Here is a 14,869-nt window from a genome sequence, read left to right as displayed (position 1 = left end):
TCTCTACATGCCCCAAACTCAGATCCAAGGAACAGAAAAGGGCCCTGTAGACTTCTTAGCCTCCAGCTAGTAAAGTACCCTTCTCCCATAATCAGCAAAGATTTGCAAGAGGCACTTCTGAAACAAAAAGATGTTCATGAACCCAGTTCTTAAAGACATCAACACTAAATAAGAGAATTAGGGAACAAAAATAATGGTGCAAATAAAAATCTAAAAATGAATATAACTGATATTCTTATAAATTCAAAGGACACAACATCTGCTAAAAAAGTTGTGTTATCTTTACACTCACAGCTCTAGCAGTAGGGATACGCTGGAGAACAAGACATAAACAAGAAAATTTAAGTGTCATGATGCTAAGGGGACAGAGTGCCTAAGGAAAGGAGAAGCTGTACTTAATATGATAAACAGAGGAGCAAAATAAAGCCTCCCTAAGAAGATAATGTTTGAGTTAAAACATAAATAACAAGGGGGGGGGGGGGGCGGAATCTCCAATGACAAGAAGTCCCCATCATGCCCAGACAAGGAGAACAAAACCAATGCAGAAGGCCTGGGGAGGACCAAGCTCAACTTCAGGGAAACTAAAGGAAGCTCCCGCATGGTAAGAAAAGGGACATGACATAGGATATAGATAGGCAAGATGGATCACAAAAGGCCTTGCAGGCCACAGTAAGAAATTTAAATTTTATTCCAAATAAAAAAAGGAAGTCATCAGAATGGAATTTAGCAAGGAACTGAAAATCTGATTTATATTTTAATTTAATTTATTGATTTTTGGTACTGGAGAATGAATCTAGGTGCTTTACCACAGAGCTATATCCCCTTTTTATTTTTTATTTAGTGACAGAGTTTTGCTACCTCAGCCTCCTGAATTGCTAGGATTACAGACACGCACCACCAAAAGATGTATTAAGAACATCATCATTCACTCCTCCACTACTTACTTACATTCCTATAACAACAAAATGAACTGGTTGTACTTCCTGGAGCCTACTGCATTCTCATTCATGCCTCATGCTTTTCACATTTGCAAGCGGGCATTCCCCACTTACCCACCTAGAAAATTCTACTCATCTATCAATATTCTGCACTCAAATGCTCACTTCTTTGTGAAACCTCCCCTACCTATTTTGGGGCAAGGATTAGGGACAAGGGTATGGGTCCTTCTATACACTCACAGTACTTTGCATCCCCATAATCACATATGCATGACTTCACTTTGGAATACCACTCTCTCAATACACTGCTTTTCAGTTTCCTTGTCTTTTACAACCTTGACACACACCTCTACCACCACCAAAATTGACCCAAACTGATTAAAATCAAGTTTAAAAGCAGCAACTGTCATTTTTTCCTTTATATCATCTAGTTTACATATACTTTACATAGTGGACACTCAAAATTTGTAATATGAATTACTTAAATATGTTACAATTTTTCAGAATATTAGAACCTGAGATACATAACAGTCATCAAATCAAACTAATCAAACAATGTCATAAAGATACCAATATTAGGGAGAAAATTTATAGATTGTTGATTATTTTTACAATATATCAACTTTCTTTTAAGCCACAAATACCTTTTATTCCTGAGCTATATAGTCTGTGAGGCAATCAAACATCATGCCACTTTCTAATAAGCATTAGAAATATAATTCTTCTGGACTGGAGATACAGCTCAGTGGTAGAGCACTTGCCTACCACAGGTGAGGCCCTAGCTTCAACTGCCAGTACTGCAAAAGTAGAGTTCTCCTTAGACAAGCATCAATCACATTTCAACAAAGGAAACAAGAAGGGTAGGAAAAAAGGGGGAAAGCTAATCATGTCATTCATTGAAGTTAGTATTATAATCTCTTATATTCTGGCAGATAGGGGTTAAAAGAATGATGGGGGGCAAGGGATATAGCTCAGTTGGTAGAGTGCTTGCCTTGCATGCATGAGGCCCTAGGTTCAATTCCCAGCACCACAAAAAAAAAAAAGTATGATGGGGTAAGAATCACAATCAAGACTGGAAGAATCAAAGTAAAGAAGGCAAGAACTGATGATCAAAGACACTAAAGTTCAAGCCTGGAACACCAACAAGGTAGCAATTCCAGAGGTAGGTAGTCTGATTGGACTGCACTTAGAAATGTGAAGAATAACAAAAATTCTACAAAAGTACATAGGACTGAGTCCAAGACTCAAGGAAGGTGAGAAAGTAAGGATGAAGTCTCATGGCAGAAACACAGAAGACAAGTGGAATCTAGCTAACAAAAAAACAGGCAGGAAATTCAGTATCTTGGTAATTCCATAGTTAAAAATAATAAAAGTTGCAATAGAAATATGTTGAGCTGGAGACCTTAGACCTTGCAAGCATCTTTCCCCAGTCATATGACCTAAAAAGTGGTTTAGTCTATCTACACAGTCAAACCAAAAGAAAGAAAAGGTTAAGCAGTTATATAATGGATTTTCATAATATCGTACCAAAATTTTCTTAAGTGAATTTGGAAAATAAAATCTATTATAAACAGGTACCTTAGTCCATTCAGGGTACTATAACAAAATACCTTAGAGTAGGTAATTTATAAACAGCATAAATTTATTATTCACAGCTCTGGAGGCTGGGAAGTCCAAGAGCAAGGCATCAGCAGAACCCATGTCTGATGAAGAAAATACAGTTCTCTGCTTCATAAGTGGCTTCTTGTTGCTGCATCATCACATGGTAGGAGGGGCAAGAAGGTGAAGCCCTCATAACTTAATCACTTCCCAATGGCCCCACTTCCTATTACCATCACACTGAGTGTTGGATTCCAATTATTTGAAGTTGGGGGGGACACTAACACTCAAAACATACTACCTTTAATTGAATGAAAGCCTAACATTGTAATAGGATTCCTTTCTCAAGGAATTTAAACTTGGAAAATAAATCCATGCACAAAAAAAAAAAAAAAAAACCCTCAAAGAATCAATTTCACTCATACATTTAAAAAATACTTAAGTGGGGCTGGGGATATGGCTCAAAGCCAGTCTTAGCAACTTATCAAGGCCCTAAGCAACTTAGCAAGAATCTGCCTCAAAATAAAAAAAATTTAAAAAGGGCTGGGATGTGGCTCAGTGGTTAAGCACCCTGGGTTCAGTCTCTTACACCTAAAAAAAATAAAATAAACTCCAGCTGTCAAGAGAAGCAAAAAATATACTTCAGTACCTTCAAGGACAATTGACATGAGCAAACAGACTAAGATGTAAAGGCTACATGTTGGGTTGCTAATGGCAATGTCCAGTAGAGGGGAAGGAAATGATGACACAGAGGAGAAACAATTTGCTACCATCTGAATATCCCCTAAAATTCATGTGTGGAAACTTAATCCATTATGGCAGTATGAAGAGATTTGGGAAGTGACTAAGACATGAGAACTATGCCCTTGTGAATGGGTGTCTTATAAAAAGGCTGGAGAGAACAACCTGGTACCTTTTGTCCTTCCACCTTCTATCAAATGAGGTCATAAAATTTGCCCGTTCTGCCATGTGAGGACACAAGAAGCCTTCATCAGACATTAAGTGATCTTGGACTTCCCAGCCAAAAAGGCAACAACTGTTGGTCAAAGATGAGTTTCAAGCCAGGCAGACCCAGACCAGGTAACAGGCTGAGAGGTGGTTAATCTAAATGTAGAAATAATTATTTTTTATAAACTACTCAGTCTAAGGCATTTTGTTACAGCAGCACAAAATGGATTAAGACAACCATAGCAGTAACATTTTCAAGAGTTAAGGACATCAGTATAGAAATAAAATTGTCAGGAACAGAGATATTTTATGCATTTTAATAGAGAAATGGTAATGAAGTATAGCTAAGTTATGGTAGAAAGCTGAAGAAATTGTCCTGTGATGGCTTTCACTTTCTCAATAAAGACAAGGTCTATGGGGCTGGGGTTGTGGCTCGGAAGTAGAGTATTCACCTACCCTAGCACGTGTGAGGCACTGGGTTCAATTCTCAACACCACATAAAAATAAACAAAGAAAATAAAGTTATTGTGTTCATCTACAACTAAAATAAACATTTAAGAAAAAAGACAAGGTCTGGGGCTGAGGTTATAGCTCAGTGGTAGAGCACTAGCCTCACACATGCGAGGCCCTGGGTTCAATCCTCAGCACCAGATAAAAATAAATAAATAAAATAAAGGCACTGTGTCCAACTACAACTAAAAAATAAATATTTTTTTAAAAAAGCATTAAAAAAAAGAAAAAAAGGTAAGGGAAGAAAGGAAAGGGAGTTTTAAATTGGAGGTTTAAAAAAAGAGAAAAAGGTTTAAAACACTGATTTTCTTTTTCTTTTTTGGCAGATCTGAAAGACTGATATATTATGTTGTAGGATGAGACAATACAGAAATAATACAACTGCAAATGTTGAAGAAGGGAGAAGGAGAAAGCAAAGGAGAACAAGCTTATTGATCAACATAGAGGAAATAGATAAGACTTGAAGAGTATAGTTAAAAACTGTCAAATTCATATAACAAAATTAAATAAAAAACCAGGGTTTAGGGAATTTTTTTTTAAATAGTTAAAGTACAAAGGTAACTTCTAGAACAAAAATTCAAACTTGACTACCAAAAGTTTTTATCAATAAGATTAAAGAGCAAAGACTATATATCTCATAGAGAGGAGGCATAGCAAATTTAACAATGCCTTTTTCGTAATACTAAAATACTGATTTTCAAGAATAGAAATACTAGGGGCTGGGTTTGTGGCTCAGTGATAGAACGCTCACCTAGCACATTCGAGGACCTGGGTTCAATCCTCAGCACCACATAAAAATAAATAAAATAAAGGTATTGTCCAATTGCAACTAAAAAATAAAAATAAATATAAATATTTTTAAAAAAGAGTAGATATACTAGGGAATTGTAGGAACATTAGCAGTATTGAGAGTACATTTGAGACATAATGTGCTTAAAATGAAATGAAAAAGTTGTTTTGTTCCATCTATATTCAAATCTGAATATAACAAATTGGCCAAATTGGATTTAATCAATTTGGGGATTTCCCAGATGAGCAAATTCAAACAATAAATTAAGGGCAGGAATTTAAAGGGTAAAAGATATGGAAAGTAAATTTAGGATTGAAATGTTTGAGTTCTAAAAACTAGGAGACTGGGTTCCTATGATATTTCCTTGTAAACAAAAATGAATTGCTGATTAGTTAATCAAAGGAAGACCATGACAATAGACTAAACAATTAACTTCACATGGGAAAATAAAACTTAATTACTACACAGCATCTACCTCAGAACTCCTACTATCCCACAAATGAGAATTACTGCATTTCTGGCACTCTCTCAGCAAAAGCTAACTATTCAGATGAAGTGAAACTTTGATACTACTTCTAACTATAGTCTAAATTACTATGAAATTTAAAATAATTCTAGAAGTTACCTGACCATCTGCTATAATACTTACATAATACATATAGACTGCTTAAAGTCATTCATTTTCATTGCTTGATTTACACTCTCCATATTTAACTATGTTGAGGAAATATATACTCTTAATAGGTTAGGATCAAATAAAAATTATCACCATCTTGTATGCATATAGAGTTTCAACTATTCTTTTCACTAAGACCAAAATATATAGCTTAATCAGCTCAGTTCAGTAAAATAAAGAAAAATGGATCCAGATAACATATTAAGAAAAATAACTTTGATAATAGAAAAAAAATGGTTTGTTTTTCAGTCTATGTTCCTACTCAACTCACTAACTAGAATAAGCAAATAATTAGCAAAGAATTGAAATACCTTTCTAATCTGTAACATGAGAATACTAAAGTAGATAATGTTAAAGTTTCTTTTTACTCCAAAAATTCTATTTCTAATCTAGTGCTTTGGCTTTCTTTCAAAGGCCTTTGAGAAAAGGATGTTAAGAGTCAAGTTTTCAATTCATGATACACTCCTTCCTTCTCTGCATTACACTTAACAGAAAAGTCTAGAATAAAGCAAAGACAAATAGGCCATCTAAGTTAATTATTAGTAACATACTCCATAGTATGAAACTGTTTCACATCCATTCTTTTCACACCTTTTTTTTTTTGTTGTTTGTTTTTTGTTTTAATTTCTCTCTCCAAGCCTCAGGCCTAGCAGTGGCACCACCTGACTGGCAGTCCTCCCTTAAAACTGTGAGTTTAATGAACACAGACACAGAGCTTACTTCGAAAAACAGAGGTTTCTTTCTTATCTTTCTGTTCCTATCTCCAAGTCTAGGGTTTAATACATAGCAGATCCCTAATGTAATTCCTCTGAAAAATGTATTATCCAGTGGCTGTTAAAGTGTGGTCACCTGAGATTTTCTTAGAAATACAGAATTTCAGGCCCCACCAAGATCTAGTGAACCTAAAACTCTGGAAGTGGTACCCATAACTTTGTGCTTTTAAAAGAGATGTGAAATTCCAGTATATACTTTTTGAGAATCATCATATTAAACTTGCCAGGAAATCATCTTCCTGTTAATTACTGCTAATTAACTAGCTAACAAAAAAAAAAAGAAAGAAAGAAAAAGTTGATTTTTCTCAGCTGCCACCACTTAGAAATGCTTGAACCCACATGATATTGTCAACAATTTAATTCCTGTCTGCCCACAAAACAAACTTTAACTAAGCTCTTTGAGCCTAAGTTCCCTAATTTGTAAGGTAGGAATAATTCATACACCTCAATAAACAACAGAGCTTAAAGGTTCCTTTCCTTTCTTCTCCAACTTGCCTGTACCAGGTCCCTGCTACTTTACAGAGGCAATGTTTCTAAAAAAGACAGCACTCTGGCACTCTTTTGAGAAATGTCACCAATGCTTCCTACACAGAAAAGCTCTCTAATGAGGTTTTCTTACGGAAAATACCATAGTAGGGAAAAGAAGTGCTAAGAGTAAACAGAATCATACAACGAATAGAAATACTAAAAAGGTGGTCCACAGCTAGGAGAAAAAGTAAATCAGACAAAAGTACGCACCTCTATAATTTTAAAAAAATTATAACACTGACATTACATAGAAGACAGGCAGCTTTCTCTTAGGTGTTCAAAAAAATCATTGATGACTGCACATAAAAAATATGGAAGGGGGGGCTGGGGTTGTGGCTCAGCAGTAGAGCACTTGCCTAGCATGTGCTAGGCCCTGGGTTCGATCCTCAGCACCACATAAAAATAAATAAATAAAATAAAGGTATAAAAAAATATGGAAGGGGAAAATATAAAATGCAAGAGAAACTAAAATATATAACCCATATTAAAATGGTCCAGGCCTTCAAATTCCAATTTCCTAAATTTTCTGGGGCAGCTTCTGTCAAACTCTCTGTCACCTTACATATTCTGTTTTGAGACTGTAATATAAATATATATAATATATATTTTATAAATATATAGATATATACATACACACACACATACATACACACACATATGTATATATACATTTAGTCATACATAGTCACCAGCAAAACAAAAAAGACACTGCCATGAATGAGACCTAAAAACTGAATAGGATTACTTTTTCGAAAAAGTTGAGAATTTTGATAGGATATCTCCATAAATAATTCCCAACTTCAGTTCCTCACTCCCTCTGAATGGAATGTTCAAACGCTCAATTTGACCTCCTTGACAACTATAACCTTTTACTGAGATGAAAACAGATCGGATGTCATTATAATCGAATATTTAGCACAACAGTCAAGTTGGGGGCATCCGTTAAATTGGCACTTTCAGCTTTAATTCTTACTCCTCCCTGCTGACACCCAAGATGGGACAGCCCTCGATTTTCGCCATTCTGTTGGAATAGGCAACATTCCAAGTGAAGTGAAATTTAAGCGCTCCCATCTTTCTCAAGGGACCTTTTTCAGAGAACTCTTTACTTTTACTTTTCAGAGAAAAGTAAAGCCAGCCCTCAGCTGAACGACACCTTACTGGTAGACGTAAACCACAGACTTGGTGCCCTGCCCTCCGCGAGCTCAGATCCCAGCACCGACTCTGGATGCACTAACCTAACAACTTCTAAGCCCGGCACAAGGGTCCTAACGTGACGGTCACACTCACTTTTTAAACAGTCAATGCTGTCCCCTTCACGTCTCCCGGCCGAACGTAACACGCCACCCCCTGCCACCTAAGAACTCCAAAGCCAAAGAAGCCTCCCATTTTGGCCACCTTTATAGCCCCCTCCCAGAGCCACTGACCAACAGAGTCCCCAGGCGCCAAGCGAGAGTCCCAAGCGAGGCCGGACCCGACGGAAGCGCGGGTCTCCGCGTCCCAGGACGCTCCTGAAGTCGCTGCCCTGTGCCCCACTCCCTGCCACGCTGCCCGGGACCCGGGCGGCCCCACTCCTCACTCCACACCCTCTGTCGTGGCCTCGCGGCCCCCAGCGCCCTTGCCTCTTCCCCCAGACAAACCCGGAACCGGGTGCCGGCCCCCGCCCAAGCCCGGCTCAGGCCCAGGTCGCGGCGCCAAGCCCCGGCTCCCGCCCACCATCCCGAAAGTCGCAGCGGGGGCCGTGGCCCGGGAGCCCCTGCCCCGGAGGGCAGAGCAGGACTCACCTTCGTACTGCAGGTCCACCAGGACCAGCAGGAAGGGGAACACCGCGCCCAGCCGGCTGGTCACAGAGCCGGGGGCCACCATGTCCGAGGGCGCGGCGGGTGAGGAGCAGGAATGGTGCGGGGCCCACCAGCCCGCGCTGGCGCTCAGGCAGCAGCTACGCCCGCCGCCCGCGGTCGGCTCTCAGTCAGGCCTCAGAGGCGACTGGCGCCCACCGAGGAAGGCAGCGGTGGGCGGGGCCCCGGCGACGCTACGCCCCGAGCGCCGCCACCGTCCAATCGCCTTCCGGCAGGTCGCTGTCCTACTAGGCTCGCCTGGGTCGTGGTTGGCGCTGATAGGCTGAGGAGGCGGCCGCCCCGCCCCGGCTCTGATAGGGTAACGTGGAAGCACGAGACAAGGCTGCGTCCTCCGGTGGTGGAACTGTCAGCCGGCCCCAAACCGCTGCGGCCGGCGGGAGTGAGGCGGCCCTGAGTCTGGGCTGCGGCCGCCGAGTCCGCATGCGCTGGCCTCGAGAGCGCTTTTGGGCCAGTCCCCGCCCGACAGGCCAGGTTGGCAGGACGGAGGACAGGAGCAGTCCGAGTTGAAAGCTGCAGCTGCTGCGCCCGGACTGGGAAGGCCAAATGAGGTCCCAGGAAGTCTGACGGGGGATTTGCGGCACCTAGAATTGAGTTCTTGGAAGCAGCACTTAACACCCTCTCCCGGAGCATCTCGGAACCAAAAGGCTCAAGAGGAAGAAAGAAAGAAACGGGAGAAGCTGCGGGTCTGTTGAGCTGGGTGGTCTAATGGAGAGAAGTACACCATCGACCTAAGGCAGGTAAGTGATAATGGCTTGGGAACCCCTCTCCTCGACTGTCCATCAAACCATCGTGTCCAGAAAAAAAGGAGCAATGTGGAAAATCCTGAGACGAAGAGACCATGGACACTGAGTGGCTAAAGAGGACAAGGGGCTCCTGAGAGTGCTGCCAGTGTCAACAGTAAGAAATAAGGAGACCTATCAGAACGGATGTTGCATTTCTTGCTCACTGGAGGAAATTCATAAGAGATGGGAACTTAAACAAGATAAGCTCAAGTTATTCCCTTTGGCATTAAGCTTGTTCATGACCATTTCCTCTAGCATAAATACGCACACTATACACCTGCGATGTTTTACACAGAACAAGGATTTCAGTGTCAAGCACTAAGTGCCTACTTACTACTTTGGCCATGAGTGTGTATTTGCTACTATAGTGTTATTTCATGCCATAGATGAACTCATGAATAGGATAATGAATTTATGATTTCCTGAAGATATACTAGTAGGACAAAAGGAGAATGGCTTCTGTATCAAACGAAGCTGAAATGAATAAAGTGGTTTCAAGGAAGAAAAAACAAAAACCACTGAGTCCTTGATTATTTGTAGTGAAGGCAGCATAATATACTGTGAAGAATAAAGGATTCCAATCGAGAAATGCGTGACTATTGTGTAAGTATCCTCATGGGTAAAGAGGGAATGATCCTGAATGCCTCAAAGGTTGATATAGAGGTTTTATGAAGCAGATAAAGATTCCAGTAAGTTGTATAGTGTTACACAAATGTTATTCATTATTCTAACCAGAGCAGAATAATGAAGAGACTACTTCAAGGACTCCTTGGGTATTTTTTTTTCCCTCAGTTCACCCTTTTTCTTGATATCACAAGGCAATGTGAGTAAAAAAATGGAGATGACCCACAGGTATGCTAATGAAGATAATGCAAATGAGGGACTTGGCCAAGAAAGCCAACAAAACCCTACAAATAGGGAGGAAAGAATTTTATAAACAAATTGTCTAAGGAATCTCCATACTGCTTTTCAGGTTTGTTGCACCAATTTGCAGTCCCACCAGCAATGTATGAGTGTGCCTTTTACCCCACATCCTCACCAACATTTATTGTTGTGGGTATGCTTAATAGCTGCCATTCTGACTGGAATGAGATGAAATCTTACAGTAGTTTTGATTTGCATTTCTCTAATTACTAGAGATGTTGAACACTTTTTCATTTATTTGTTGTTCGAATATATATCTTCTTCTGAGAAGTGTCTGTTCAGCTCTTTAGCCCATTTATTGATTGGGTTTTTTGTTTAGTGTTAAGTTTTTGAGTTCTCGGAATGGAATCAACATTTGACCCAGCTATCCCACTCCTAAAATCGGCATACTATAATAACACAGCTACATCAATGTTCATAGCAGCTCAATTCACTGTGAAGCAACCTAGATTCCCTTCAGTAGATGAATGCATAAAGAAACTGTAGTATATATACACAATGGGATATTACTCAGCATTAAAAGAGAATAAAAGGGCTGGGGATATGGCTCAAGCGGTAGCGCGCTCGCCTGGCATGCGTGCGGCCTGGGTTCAATCCTCAGCACCACATACAAACAAAGATGTTGTGTCCGCCGAAAACTAAAAAATAAATATTAAAAAAAAATTCTCTATCTCACCCCCCTCTCTCTCAAAAAAAAAAAGAGAGAGAGAGAATAAAATTATGGTATTTGCAGGAAAGTGGATGGAGTTGGAGAATATCATGCTAAGTGAAGAAAACCAATCCCAAAAAAAATCAAAGGGTGAATATTCTCTCTAAGTGGATGCTGATCCATAACGGGGAAAGGGGAGGCATGGATAAAATGGAGGAACTTTGGATTGGGCAAAGGGGAAGGAGGGGAGGGAGGGGGCATGGGGGCAGAAAAGATGGTGGAATGAGATGGACATCATTACCCTAAATACATGTATGACTGCACATACGGTGTAACGCTACAATCATGTACAACCATAGAAATGTAAAGTTGTGCTGCAATTGTGTACAATGAATCAAAATGCATTCTGCTGTCATATACCTAATTAAAGTAAATTAACAGAATGTATTTTCACTTAAACTAGTTAAAAAAAGAATTTTGTAAACAAAATACAGTATGAATTACCACCAGCATATTGTCTGTGATTCTGGTCTTGAGGAAAAAACAATAGAGCTGAGGAAGTTCTAAGGAGGGGTTTTAAAAAGTATTAAGGAGGAGCTCAGGATGTGGTTCAAGTGGTTGCGTGCTTGCCTGGCATGCATGAGGCACTGGGTTTGATCCTCAGCACCACATAAAAATAAAATAAAGATATTGTGTCCATCTAAAACTAAAAAATAAATATTAAAAATTATTAAGGAGATGATGATAGACTTTGTGAAATAGGAAATAAAAATAGCAAGGGTCTTCAATGTTGAATGATTTAAACATTTATTGATCAATTACTTGACTATTAATCTCATGGTATTAGAACTACACTTTACAAAATATCCCTTGAAAGATTTTAAAACAAAGTAACATTACTTTAAACTGAATAAGTATACAGAGCTAAAACTATGTGTAAAATGCTTGGAAATGTTTCCACCAATGTTCCTCTGGATTCCTTTTCACCTGATTACTCTTGCCAATAAAACCAACAAACAAAGTAATCCAGTGTCAAGCACTAAGTGCCTACTTACTACTTTGGCCATGAGTGTATATTTGCTACTATAGTGTTATTTCATGCCATAGATGAACTCATGAATTACACATAGGATAATGAATTTATGATTTCCTGAAGATATACTAGTAGGACAAAAGGAGAATGACTTCTGTATCAAACGAAGCTGAAATGAATAAAGTGGTTTCAAGGAAGAAAAAACAAAAACCACTGAGTCCTTGATTATTTGTAGTGAAGGCAGCATAATATAATGTGAAGAACAAAGGATTCCAATAGAGTAATTGTAGGAAAAATTACTCCAACTATTACTCCACATTTATATATGTAACCTTTTAAAAAGTTAAAAATTAAATTTCTATGCCAACCCATACTACCTATTAATTATAACAGCAAAAGACTTAAAACAGTGGTAGCATATTTAGAAAAATTATGATATGTCCAAAATTAAAAATATTATACAATTTGTAAAGGTTGACCTATGTTTATTGACCAGATTGATATGTTTATTTAAAAACAGTGCTGTGTTTTCTGATTTTACATTAAATTAATGATAATATTATATTTTATATAGAGTGAGTTAAGTTTAAAATCTTAAACTTTATAAATTCTAAGCTAAGTGACAGAATGTAATGACTGGTGACCTTAGAAAGGTTTGATTTTAAAAATTTCTCTTATAAAATTTCTTTTTTTCTTTTTTGGTACCGGGGATTGAACTCAGAAGCACTCGGCCACTGAGCCACATCCCCAGCCCTATTTTGTATTTTTTATCTAGAGAAGGGTCTCACTGCGTTGTTTGACACCTTGCTTTTGCTGAGGAGCCTCTTGCCTCAGCTTCCCGAGCCACTGGGATTACCTGCACGGCTGATCTTATAAAATTTCTATAATTACACAAATCATAACTGCTTACTATTTTCCAGATCCTTACATCTAAAGCCAAACATTAAATATAAATGTTATATGAGGAGTTATTCAATGGATATAAGTTTTAGTTTTTCAAGATGGAGAAAAGTTCTAGAGATCTTGTTTTCATCAATCTTTTTATTGCTGTGACCAAGAGACCCAACAAGAACAACATAGAGGAGGGAAAGTTTATTTGGGGCTTACAGTTTCAGAGATTTCAGTCTATACATGGCCAACTCCATACCTCTGGGTCCAAGTTGAGGGAGAACATCATGGCAGAAAGGCATGGCAAGAAGGAAACAGAGAGCTGCACTCACCAGGGACCAACTGCATGCCCCCAGTGACACCTCCTCCAGCCACACCCTACCTGCCTACAGTTACCACCCAGTTAATCCCTATCAGTGGATTATATCAGAAATATAATGACCTAATCATTTTACCTCTGAATATGTTTGCATTGTCTCACATATGAGCTTTTGGGAAATACCTTGTATCTAAACCACAACGTCTATTGCACAATAATTTGAATCTACTTAATGTTACACAACCATACACTTTAAAATGGCTTTAAAAAGTAAATGTTATGTATTTATCCCCACAGATCAAAAAAGAATCAGCACAGCCATGGGAAAAGGCATAAAAATAAATATTTTTAAGTAAAGCTTAAGTGGCTGATTATATTAATACTAGAGTAGGATTCTGAGCAAAGAAAATTACCAAAGAAGGACATTACAAAGTGATTAAAAAAAAAGATTAATTTGCTGAGAAGACATAACAATCCTAATGGGATGTACAATTATAGTTGAAGACTTCAACATTACACTCTGAATAATAAAATGAATAGACAAAAAATCAGCAAGAAAAATCAGAACAGATCATTAACCTTCTGAATCTATTTGACACTTATAGAACACTCCACCCAACAAGAACAGAATGTATTTTCATTTTAAGTGCACATGAACACTCACCAAGACAGATCTTATTCTAGATCATAAAGCAAACAAATCTCAACAAAGTTAAAGAATTGAAATCATAAAACAATATGCTCTGATTATAATGCAGTTAACCTAGAAATCAATACAGTAATTGGAAATGTTCAAACACTTGTTAACAACACACTTCAAATAACACATTGGTCAAGAAATTGCAGGAAAATTAGAAAATATTTTTAAAATATCTTTATTTTATTTATTTTTATGTGGTGCTCAGGATAGAACCCAGGACCTCGCACGTGCTAAGCGAGAGCTCTACCACTGAGCCACAATCCCAGCCCTAGAAAATATTTTGAACAGAACAAAAATAAAAATATGAAGAGCACAAAAAATATAGAATCAAAGTCCAGGGCAATTCCTAAGACATTCCAGAATAGCTCCCTACAAAATGGTAAACAACATATATAAACTGTCATGTCTGTGTCATCTCCATACCAAGTCTTACAGTTATCCAGATCTGGAAAGAAAAGAATCTGGATTCAGAAGTGATGTGTGCCGTTTACATTTATATTGGCTATAACTAGTGACATGGCTACACATAACTTCAAAGAGACTAGTAAGTGTGTTGGGGGATACAGTCAATGAGCCCTAAAATTCACGGCAACACTAGTGAAGACAGAATTTTGTAGGATTCGGGATCTATTCTGGAGGCAGATTTAATAGGATTGCTAATAAATGGTCATGGTGAATGAGATTTGACTTATTAAAAGGATTCAGTCACTTTAGAAGCCTGACAGAGAAAATAGCAAGTGCAAAGGATTTGAAATGGAAACAAGCTTAGTGTGTTTTAGGAATAATATGTTGCAGTGTACTAGACCTGAGACAGTGGTATCACATGGTATCAGGAGTTAAGAAAGATGCTCCTTGATTAATGATGGGATGACATCCTGATAACCCATCATATTTTGAAAATGGAAAATGCACTTACTACATGGAACCTACTGAACACCATAGATTAGCAGCACAGT

General features: G+C 38.5%; 1 protein-coding gene across 1 annotated transcript in view; it reads right to left on the bottom strand.

Annotated features, from left to right (window-relative positions):
• Window positions 1-8,766, bottom strand: part of Dnajc3 (DnaJ heat shock protein family (Hsp40) member C3) — a 61,587-nt gene extending 52,821 nt beyond the window's left edge. The window contains exon 1 of the mRNA XM_027938803.2: window positions 8,544-8,766. Coding sequence (XP_027794604.2) covers window positions 8,544-8,625 — 82 coding nt within the window. The 5' untranslated portion in view covers window positions 8,626-8,766. The remainder of the gene's footprint in view (window positions 1-8,543) is intronic.
• Between the last annotated feature and the right edge of the window lie 6,103 nt (window positions 8,767-14,869).

This window comes from Marmota flaviventris, chromosome 4, assembly GCF_047511675.1.
Source record: "Marmota flaviventris isolate mMarFla1 chromosome 4, mMarFla1.hap1, whole genome shotgun sequence".
Classification (NCBI taxonomy): Eukaryota; Metazoa; Chordata; class Mammalia; order Rodentia; family Sciuridae; genus Marmota; species Marmota flaviventris.
This window is presented reverse-complemented; position numbering and strand designations above follow the sequence as displayed.